Source organism: Varroa destructor, unplaced genomic scaffold (assembly GCF_002443255.2).
Source record: "Varroa destructor unplaced genomic scaffold, Vdes_3.0 BEIS01000002.1, whole genome shotgun sequence".
Classification (NCBI taxonomy): domain Eukaryota; kingdom Metazoa; phylum Arthropoda; class Arachnida; order Mesostigmata; family Varroidae; genus Varroa; species Varroa destructor.
In genome coordinates, this window is record NW_019211455.1 from 48270431 (window position 1) to 48282527 (window position 12097).

Sequence of the window (12097 nt, forward strand, 5' to 3'; positions counted from 1 at the left end):
CTTGGAGCACGCCAACATTTAGCTAAAGTCTGAAACCCTCGTACCGGGCAAAGCTGGACACTCGTAACCATATGTGGCTCAAGGAGAGCTCCTAAATAGGAATCTTTAGAGATTTTACGCAGTATAATATCTTGAATAACCACGAATTTTCTCAACTAATTTTCGGATTTCACAATTAATTTTTTAAATCGTTTGAAATGAGAAAAGCTTGATCAGAAGTTTAAATGTGCTAAGAAGTTAACGGACTTTAATGCAGATGTTGATATTTACTTAAAATATGTGGTGTTTAACGTTGAAGCTTTTTAAAATATATCCTTGTCGAATACCTACAATTGCTCATTAAAGTCTATCTTATGTACCTTACAAACCCCATAACGAGCAGGTTTGACAATGGACTATAACTAGCGCGAAAAGTTGCCCCATTCTACAACCAGTTACCGATCGTGGTTTGCATTGACGCTATAACTTAAACCCAAAAAAAATATATCACATGCGCCGTGGTCACCGATCTAAGTAAGTGAAGAGTTTTGCATTTATAATAAATATTATAACGAAAATAAATCTATAACTTTGTAAAAATCTGATTTAATCGCGCAATAAAATAACTTGTGTGTCAGCACAATTCATTCTAAAGGTCTTGTGTTCGATTTCAAATTTTCCGAGACATTTCTGAAGGATTTACATGCTTATTATTATTAATGAGACTCGTTTACATAGACGAGATCAAAAGTAAATATGGCAATATTTGTATATTATTCGGGCATTTGCGATATATTTACGTCGAGGACACCTTGCCTTTGTGACATTGTCTTCTGAGACCTGTCGTTACAAGGCTCTATGAAAACCTATGGCCCTAGAAGACACTTCGCGCGACCCAATGAAGCCCTAATTCTTATCCCAAGATTGCATAAGCTACTATAGTGAACACCCCCCTGTCAGGATCTACATTGTTCATCGGGGATCACCTTCCCTTATCTCTGAGCATCACTTGACGAGTATCGAGATGTATTCAAAGGGTGACACTTCGCTACTTTCCAAGGCGATGGATTTCTATAGGGTAACATCTGATCACTAGGATAGTCTTTATGTAACAGGTCACTACAACAAGAGTCGGTCATTGACTAACGTAATCATGTCTGCTTTCGGTTAAGAGAAAACTGATTTATTCCATAAATGTTTATGATAAGATTATTTGATAATAATTTGAATTGTATGGATTGTAAAAGGGCCAGTGAGGTATAGTCTAGAAGACGGACGGTATGTGCCAAGCGTAAAATTCAACGCGACATCCTTCCGTCTAATAAGAAAAATACCAACTAAAAGCAGATGGTTCGGGGGTAGTTGTCAATGGAGCAGAAGGCTCCATCCAAACACGCTTGATCCCATAACGAGTGACTAAACGTAAACGAAGTTACCACGTAGTCTGTTTCACAGCTAATGCTGGGAGACGATCGATTTGATTAGCGATTGATTTCGTGTATTAAGTCCTTACCCATCTATTGTTTTCGGCACATGATGATGAGTCACAGCTGTAATGACCTCGCCAAGTTAACGCGGAGGCTGTTACATGCAAATCGGACGGTCTTCAAAATTTATTTTGCACAACGCGCCGCCAGCAGACAAAATGGCTATAAATGTGTGTAAATAAATAAAGAGGAAAAATGTTGCTGGTAAATACTTCAGTCTTCTAGAAACTTGTGAGCGAAAATCGGGTCTACTCTAAAGTGAACACGCCACAGGTTTTTGCTTCTCCAAGGCCATTGAGTTGCCGAAGTTCATCGAAAATTGGGATAATAGGCCAAAAGGAGTAAGACACTGTACGTTAATGATGCAAACGTTTCAAAAACGAAAAGTGGAGTGTTTAAAACCAGCGAAGAGGCGAGTAAGTGTCAGGAGCCGAGGGCAGGGATGCACTGCAATGCTAAAAGCTCTGCTGACCAAAACTGGCATAGCATATATAATGTGTTATATTAATTATAAGCCATGTACTAACAGTTCTAAAACTTGAATAAATATGGGTTTTCCGTAAATTAACTCTAGGTCAGCTAATTTGTTAATCGTTAATTAACAAAAGGAACCCATCCCTACTGCTAAGACAAGACATGGCCCAAGCTCTACCATCAGCGGGAGAGGGACTAGGCGAGAGAATGGCGTCGTCCTGCAGAGAAATAGTTTGGTGATTATGGAATAGGTTCAAATGAAAAGTGATGGTAGTACAACATTACGAGCATCTGCTATTATAAGATATATATGGAAAATAAAACAATGAGTTCAGTCTGCTAGCTCGAGCCTTCCAGAAGACTTATTGATCGTTGGTACGAAAATTAAAAGCACGCAGTCTGGTTACCTGATGACGTCAGATTTCATCGTCGTGCCTCAACTACCCCGTGAATTGAGTAAAGGAATATTTGACGTGTGTTTCAGTCTGCTTATTTTTTTAAGTCCGTGTGATTACTGGGAATACTATGCCCTAAACAACGCAATGGTCAGCAAGCAAACCCCACTACCGAGTTACTTTGAGAAGTCGTAGATAGGGAAATTAGGCGGCGGCATTAATAATAGTATTACATGGCTCTTCTGAAGCTGAACGTATAAAACAAGGCAAATTACATCTAAGGCATATTAAAAATCATCATTCAAGATGAACTAGCTCAAAATGTATTCAATTTAAAATACACTAGGTTCGCTTTCGCCTATAGCAGCCTAATAGGTAGATTACCGTAACATTGGGCATTGGGATCACTGGATGGAATCTGTTATATAGTATCATACTTGTGAACTACATATTCCTGCGATATTAATTTGTGTGTGGTATCTTTAAGCAATGCTGAATAAATGATTAAACACAAAATAATTTCTTTCATATCTTTCAATACATTTTTCTTCATTTACTTATTAATTATAATGTAAGGTGAAGAATACAATTAAGCACACTGTGTTTACAATATTTACATAGATCATATGAGTAGTAGTGATTGCATTGTTTGTTCACTGTTGATTTCATTTTTTCTCGTGTAGATTTGCCAGTTCTAAATAAAGATTTTTACGTAGTCTCAAATCGAGTGGCTCTTGAGGCGTTTCAGTCAGTTCCTGAGAAGGCTCGTCCTGTCCTTGGGATAAGTGCGACTGCCGTTGGGAGTGCTCTGATAACTCTTGGGATGCAGAGGAAAGCAATCGGATTACAACGACGCTTTCGTCATCTGCGTTATGTTCCAGACGAACATGGCGCTCGACCTTGTTACGAAAAATTGACGAGAAAACACAGTGTTTACAACCGAATTTACAATGCTTTGCTTCATGCCCGCGCAAAGTCTTATTTGTAGGGAACTTTCTTCGGCATACCTTACAGAAATGGATGTGCTTTTCCTTCATATGGTTTTCAAGGTCCTTCTTGTCGGAAGCCATATGACAGCAATACACGCATTGACCAGGCGTGTCTCCCGCATGTGTGCTCACGTGCTTCGTCAAAGAATCCTTCCTGGAAAACCGTCGTAAACAGTGCGGGCACACAAAAGGCCTTTCGTTTGTGTGCCGCAAAACGTGACGTTCTAAATGCTGTCGACGTCTGGTTTCATAAGGGCACAATTTGCACCGAAGTTCTTTGCTACCATCCACCGTGATAACCTGACCACCCAAACTGGCCGGGGATAAGCGAGCAACGTCATGCACAGCAGTCGAAGTCGACACGGATATCTCGAGATCGACGTCGTTGACCTCATCTACTTCGACTACCGACCTCGCAGGCACAATCGAGTTTTCACCATCGACCTGGTCTGGACCTGAGATGGAACTTGCATTGATACCGGTTTTCATCGAGCCTGTCGAAGCGTCCAAAAGTACTTGGCCAGCCGAAGCAGCCATATTTCTGTATAACTTAGGTACTGATAACAGAAGCAAGGCCTGCGCAATTTCGAAATCATTTACATTAATGTCCATTTTGATTCAAAGGAACGACTAGCTGAAGTTCACTTGTGAGGTTCACCTCTGCTCAAAATGATTTGCCAATTGTGCCAGATGACGGGAAAACACAGTCTTATGTACAGTATATTTAAGAGAGGGTCAATCCGCCGGAGAGAGAGTGTTAATGGGTTAGAGCAATTGAGGTATACAAGGCGCGATCGCGGAAGATAGGGTTAATATTTGTGGCAGGTGCGGGGTTTGATGGGGTTGGTTTATGTAACCGACGGTGTTTGAAAATACGAAGACCTCAGGAGGTTGGACGAATGGGGCGCGGTCTTAAATCCAATAACATTTCATTGAATTTAGGGGATTTAATTGGAATTTGAATTATGTGATACGGTATTGCTTTATTTTCTGCTCTACTCTTAAGTAACAGGGGTACTGAAGTTCAAATTTAGTCATTGACAATCACTGCAGAGTCGTCTTCGCTGCTACATTGATTGAAATTAATCTTTAGCTTTTGTGGCTTAATCAGTTCAGACGAGAGTACTGAACACCCGCGTATGAGGGACTCCGGTCTTATGTTGCATAACTTCATACTAATACGTTATCTACTCGTCTATCGATCTAAATGTATATAATAGGTGAGGAGGCGCAAGTAGCACCTACACACGAAGTTACCCTTGAGTAGCTAATATATGGTTACGCTAACCAGAGTTACTATCACATATGAAATCCTAAGCGATGTTAATACAAGCAGCAAACTAACGAAAAATTGGAAATTCAACTTATACGTTTTTTCTGATACAAGCTAACGGGTTAATATTAAAAAAAAAAAAAAAAAATTGTTCCAACGAATTGGTAGACGATTCAGGAAATTAGGTCTTTTGCTAGTGAGTCTCAGCCATTTGAATATATTAAGTTCTTTTGTATATTTTACTGTATTAACAACGTGATAACTCAGAAGTAATTTTTACTGCAGAAATTCCTGCAATGGAGACGAAACGTATAAAATATATAGCACCGATCTACACCTTCTGTCTGTAATCTGTTTTACCTAACACTTCAGTTAGTGACTCTGCTCTTTGCTGTTCCAATAAGTTTCCCGGGACCACCTGACTCAACTCTACATTGGCCTAATAGTTTCGAAGCGTTTTTGTACAGGTAGGTTTCACAAAAGTGTTGCAGTTGCGCCTACAGCTTAAACAACACCTACTTGGACTTAGCTATGCGCAAAACGAATTCGTTTGCATGTTACGACGGATCTAAAGGTAAACAATATGGCGGCGTTCAAGCTGCAAATCTCCGGCTAGAATGAGAAGCTAAGAAATATGTCTTTGAGTCGACCCGAATCCGAAAATTAGGTAGCGCGCCAGCATATTTATGTATATATACGGTGTCAAACATGTCAAGGTTAGGCACGACAACGAGCATTTGAAATATAAGTTTATTAAAGGTTATCTTAGGCTTCATTTTGTTTTTTAAAGAGCCACACTTCAACACGATATTGATATTTATCTTAAACTAGCCTAAAACGAATTTAAAGCTTCTTTTCAATTATTACTCCGTGATGACGTCCCATTCTTCTGTATTAATTATGTTATGCTACAATTTCAATTAAGTTATAACTGTTCTACCGTTGACATATTTCTGCCGAGTATCCCGTATTTGGATCTCCTAGCAAAAGTGAAATTTTCATTTTCAAAATCATTTGTGAGTTATTATATTAGGCCGTTGACTGATTGAGGCCTTCATTAAAATAGGACTGAGCGGTATTTCTCTACGGTATCGTATCTCGTTGTCGTTTATTATGAACTCTTAATAATCGATGCCTGTCATGTATTCATATTATTAAATCAATCTAGATGCTTAATAAAGCGATGTTTTAGAGAATCGTACACAAATATTGCTTACGTATGTACCCAACGGGACTTTTCTTTTAATCAAGTATCTTCCTACGGATCAAGCGGCACGTTCTGCGATAATAAATTTTTATACTTTAACAAGAGAGTGGTATTTTCTGAATGAGGCCTAAGTCATTTTAGGAAGTACTGTGCCGCAAACCCCCGATAGTGAAAAATGTAATTTGCAATAGGGCCTTAAACGTTCTGCACACGAAAGGCCAATGGGATGTTTCCAATTTTTTTGTTCAAATAGTATAGCGTTCAACACCGTTAGTTTTCTAAACATACATTCGATCTAACGACCATTATTAGTTCAGCCGCTGGTTAATATCGACACCAAGTAGCATTATGCGGTCCGAAAGCACTTGGAAAAATATCGCCAGTGTCCTTTGGCAGCTTGTTGTCAATTATTACCACATTGACAGAACTTGTGCTTGATAGATCTAATTCTAATTAGATTCATTCCGTTTAGCTTGGATGCGAGGCTTCAATAGAGAACAACAGGAATATGCTGCCTAGTCTACCTCGAATACGTCATAATAATACCTTTAGATCTAAATCAGTGCCACTGATGACCTAACGTTCCCTACTTCTATATATAAGTTATATGAAATTAATTGGTTTTTTTTTTCGCCATTTTTTATATATAACATATAACATATATATATATATATATATATATATATATATATATATATATATAACATATATATTTTTATATATAACATATAAAGAGCTTCCTGACAAACAGGACCTATAATATAGATGTTAGCAATGCTTTCTGTCGCTGCACTCCTTGCCACTATACCTGATGATCATTCTCAGGATCCACACTGTTCTGTCGTGTTTATCTTGTATATATTATATGCTAAAATTGTATGGCTGAGTAAATGCACTCGACATTGCCACAGACTATAATAATGTTTCTTACTCAGATGTTCTAGAAAGCAAAGCGCCTACATCGGTACCGAAAGTCGATATATCATTAAATTTTATTCGAAATGAAAATTTATTCTATTTATTTATTTGGGTCCAATCTGCTTAATGCTGGGTACTGGGATGAGCTTCAACGTTGACTCTAAAATCGGCATGACCCTCAAGTCAGCTCCCTAACCTAACCCAACCTAGAGATATCCGAATTACGAAGAGAGGTTGGTCCCGAATTGATCAAACGGTTAAGTAGGCCAAACTAGATAATCATTTAAGAACGGGTTGTACTACCAACTTATCTAAAAGCCAATGCATTATTATGTTCGCGTGAGGAAAAATTATAGTATAGCGGTAACAATACGTTAACTGTTCGAAATGTTTCACTAACCTTTTGTACTTAAAAAAAGCGTTGCTTTTTAGCTTTATTTTTCTTCATTCCAGGTTTTGATTTGTAACTTTTCTGCTCTGATATTTGTCTGATGTCAAATCAGATAACATTATAAATAAGTGCTCCGCGCCATCAGATGTTCGACAAGGTGACAGTAAACTATTTCGTATGTTTTAAGTTGCAAAATGCGTTCGGTTAAAAGAGATGTACCTTATTTATTAATTGTTTTTTAAATGAGTTCCATCAGTCTATTGGCCCGGAAAAAAAATCTTGATAATCATCTACTTGTTATTATTGTTATAACAAAATAAACAAAGTTTTTATCGTAAAAATCGATTGATTTATTCTGTAATTGGCCCTGGTTTCTTGTTCAAAATGCTTTGGTTTAATGATGTTGACTATTTATTGGACATATCAGGTCTTAATTCCCGCACAAAACTTTCGGTTTGCAATGAATGAAGCTCCAAATAATGGCGGTATTACACGAAAAGTCATCAAATACACAACATGTTATAGTTAGATGATACACAATATTTTTTTCAAAGCCAAATGTCAAAAACAACAGTAGCAACTTAAATTAAAACTACATAAAGCCTTTATTCGATTTTTATTTATTCTGGTACCAATAATAACCCTAGCAATTTGCATAGGCTCTAGGAAACCAGGCCCCGTCCCAACAAGCGGCATCCCTCTAGATATTCTCTTAGGAAAACTGCTGTATGTGCATACAGCTGCAGACATGAGATTCAGGCACGGTGAGCACGATTCAGCTACCTAATGTCAGGCTCAATGTTTGCAGCTAGATAATGGGGCAAATCTTGAGAGAGCCCAAATCGGTATTTTAATTATTTTGTTACAGGAAGCAACCTCATCTCAACGATACTTTCGCTCCCGGCGCTATGTTCCAAACGAACGTGCCCCTCGACCTTCTTGCGGTAAATCGACGAGAATTTGCAGTGTTTGCACCGAAAGCTGCAATGTTTTGCCTCGTGGCATCGCAAACTTTTGTTCGTAGAGAATACTTCGCTACATGCTTTACAAGCATGCTTGTGATCTTGTTTTTCGTGATTTTTAAGATCCTCCAAAGTCGTAGCCATGAATTTACAGTCCGTACACTGAAGAGGATTCTCTGTGACGTGTATTTTTATATGATTCTTCAGGGCATCGTTCCTGGAAAATCTATGCGGGCAATAAGGACATCTAAAGGGCTTTTCTTGTGTGTGCCGCATAACGTGACGTGTCATATGCTGACGATTTTCGGTTTGGTACGCGCACCAGCCACATTGCAATCTCTTGTCATCGTTTGTCGGACCAACCCGAGCCTGTCGTATTGCAGGGGATATACGAACGCGACGTACCGTTGGTATAGTTTGAGGCGCAGGAGACGCGGAGGCGGAAGATGATCTGGATCTGCGCGATGATCTTGTTAGCATCCGTCCAACTGAAGTGGCCGTATGTAGGTAGTGATTGACATGAGATGTCGGAATCAGGCCTACGGCAGCTAATATCGGATGCAAGTTTGCGTCCATTGTTGTCAGAGATGCGACCAGTGATTGCTCACTCATGTACTTACTTCAAGCCTTAAGTATTTATGCTTTGAAGGGTCTAGATAGATGTAACCAGTATCCAGAACCGTTTTATACCCTATAGAACCAAAGGGTAAGGTCAAACATGAGAGAGAATGTTCACCCCACGAGAAGTTGGGGGATAAGTTTAATCTGCTGAACGGATTAGGGGCAGACAGAGATTGACCATGGTGATTGAAATATGAAGCCCCAAAAATATCGAATGGAGTTTGAACAGGTCTTAAAACGGGGTGAGGATATTGGGTGCTCTCCCTTGATGTAACAAAAAAAGCGCCAAAAGGGGAAGGCAATGCGAGGTTTTATTATTTGGGGTGCGCAGCCAATCCTAGAAGGATTTTCGATGAGGTGGGCTTGTGCCTGGGTGTGATCAAGGTGACTCTATAATCTGATTTTAAATCGTAATGCCGTTAAGTAATAGAAACACCATAACTTAACGACGGCATCAATATCCTAACAGGTACGATTAACCAGCCGCCGTGTCAATCTTTTAGTCAGAGTCCATAACTATCAAGCCGAGGGATGCTGCTTTAAACCTAACCTATGGAATATATAACATAGTCTGAAGCCTCGTTCTATTCGTAAACATGATTGAAAAAAAATATGAATTTATACCTGATCTCCTCTATGTGCTGTTATAAATGAACAGCAAAGATTCATGCCATATAGGGATACTAGATAAAAACAGATCGAAGAACAACATTGGCCAAATTACTTAATCGCATTATGCTGCTGAGTACTAGAGGCATAATATTTAATTTGTCTTTTAAGGTACTAGTAGCCGAAGACCAACAAATCTATTGTTAAATAGTTGTGAAAAACCGTTATAGGCACTCAGTCAACGCCCACGGTCATCAAACCATGAGTCTCTAGTCGTATGAAATCTATAAGGCAACGCTTACGATCCAATTCTATTCGCAGCTATAATTCGTTTATACAAATAAAAACAGCCATTAAAAATTATCGATAGCTCAAATCAATTTCTGTACATTAACGAGAGTATGTTTCCGGGGTCGCAAAAATCTCTTCGGTAGCTCCGACTGAGGTTGTTGCATCTTCGTCCACCCATTCCTTGAATAGCTTCTGTCTCTTTGTAAGATTTCGAAACCCTAATTACTACATTAGATCTTATATTCTACACTAGAGACATTGCAAGAAAGTCCACATTTTTCCTATATTCATTCATCCTGAGGCTACAATCTGGCATCAGGGAAGCTTTCTTGGGGTAAGTTTTTCGTAGAAAATTATCGAACGACATGCATCATTTGAATTTATGAGAAAGGACGTTTTATATGAAGAAAATTGCATAATAATTCTATGGCAAAGTACAAATCTGTACGATATAACGTATCTGGTGAGGCAAACTATATATCCCTTATTTAGTTTCACTGGAAATTCCCATGGATTATTGGAGACTGCTAACAGTTTATACATGATTTACTTATTATATATGAATGAAAAAAGTGGCATTTTAATGAAATGAGCGTACTACTATTGGTAGAACCTCATTAACCTCCACTGTTATTCTTAAGAGTAGTATAAGCAAAAAGTTCTTTCTATAGCCTACTGTGATTGATTGCCATATTAGCACGAGGCAGACACGAAGATGTGCTTTGAAGGCCTGACTTCCAGTTCACGACGGAATCTACTATTCATACGCGCACACATCAATCGGGACCTTGAGCGTAAGTATTGCTGATTTTATCATAAGTTTTTATTTTTTTAATTACCTAATTTGACTCAATATAAGTTACGTATATTCTAACCACTGTAAATATTCAACGCGTTCACTACAAATAACGCTAGAATGTTTTGTCAAGACTTGCAGAAAGGGGTAGGTAGCGTCGTCTGGACGACTCATGCGCATCTTTTTAAATAAGAGGACATACTAATCATGTACAAGCCAAAGGCACACAGCCATTATGAGTTAGGTATCATTGGTGACGAAAAAAAAAAAAGAATACAAATTAAATTTGGAACTGTTTCCTGACCGAGGCCCCATATCAATTGGCTTATTATATCTGTTTAGTAACAAATATTTAAATGTTTGAGTCTTAAACTACTCGTAAACGTAGCGTCTCTGTTTCCACACATATTTGTAAAGAGATGGCCGATATTTTAGTACGATGTTACGTCATCCGATAGGCAAAACGTTAACAGAGAAAAGATAACGTCGCCGTTAATTACTAAAATTGTTATACTTAGCATTAGCACGGGTTACCCATAAAATTTACAATGCTCGCTAAACCATCGCCTGTCACAGTTCTGTAATATTCGTATAACATGATCTGGTTCCGTCTTTGCCGACAATCTTTCTCTGATCTGCTTTGCTGTCAAATGTAGCATCTTGCAAGCTGTTAATACTTAATTAAGTGGTGTTTTTGCTAGATGAAAAACCGTACCAAATTCTCCAAACGTCCAAATTATTCCTTATCCTGCTTGCGTAACCCCTTCGTGTATAACCCGCCTGCTTCTTCTTGGGCGCCTCAGCGTTCTCTAACTATTACTAGGGTCAGTCTAGTAGATCGGGGAAGCTTTAATTAGCGCCTGGCTAAGATTCGTTTTCGAGCTCATCAAACATAAAGGAACCACATTTTTCGGAATATCTGCTATGAACATATAAGTTTAGCTGTGTCAAGTCAAGACACTCTAAGACACTTGAGTCACATATAGGGGGCAAAAAAAACGCAGGTTATTGGGCCAGGAGTTTCCATAAACGGTGGCAATAAGTTCGATTATTCTATCTGTCAGAGCAAAAATCGGCGCCCTCGACGACCTTATTCGTGAACGATGATCTTTATTAGTTCGCCACTGCAGATACAAATTGACTTAAATTTTAATTGATTTGCCATTGCTTAGGTGGTAGATTGGTAGAAATAAAGTATTTTTCTTAGTTAGGGTGCAATCACAGGCATTTTTTAAAATGAACCTTTGTTCTACCGGTTGCCCATTTTGGTAGGATCGTATTTTGTGCAAAAGGCTACCATTGAAAGGTAGCGAATAATTGTGTTGGCACAGCAGCCGAGGTCCAATGTTGTCAGGACTGAAAGGATTAACTATGGTAGATTGTTGATCTATTGATCCTAATTCTTAGATCACATTATAGTTGATCTAGGGCTTATTATTTCTTCTAACATATACAATAGTATGAATGTGTAAGATATCAACGAGAGCTCCGGACGAGGTCATTGTTTACATGTATTTAAAATTAAATATATTTTCAAATACGTTAATGCTAAGGATCGCATTGTACCGGCCATTGCTCATCGGAGGACTCCGCGTGCATAGCCTCATATATAAGGCAGCAATGCTTACAGTAAATTTAAACGATCGATACTTGCAGAGAAAAAAAATCGATAGGTTTTTTTAATATTAACTAAGCAATTTATCTA

At 38.5% G+C, this 12097-nt stretch overlaps 1 protein-coding gene across 1 annotated transcript; it reads right to left on the bottom strand.

The window, feature by feature from the left end:
- Nucleotides 1–3000: 3000 nt before the first annotated feature.
- LOC111243746 (uncharacterized) lies at nucleotides 3001–3982 on the bottom strand. The gene has a single exon (XM_022789770.2). The coding sequence runs from the start codon at nucleotides 3934–3936 to the stop codon at nucleotides 3001–3003; it is 936 nt and encodes a 311-aa protein (XP_022645505.2). The 5' UTR covers nucleotides 3937–3982.
- Between the last annotated feature and the right edge of the window lie 8115 nt (nucleotides 3983–12097).

Coding starts and splice junctions, on each gene's coding strand:
- LOC111243746 (XM_022789770.2), bottom strand. CDS start 3,936: ATGGACATTAATGTAAATGATTTCGAAATTGCGCAGGCCTTGCTTCTG.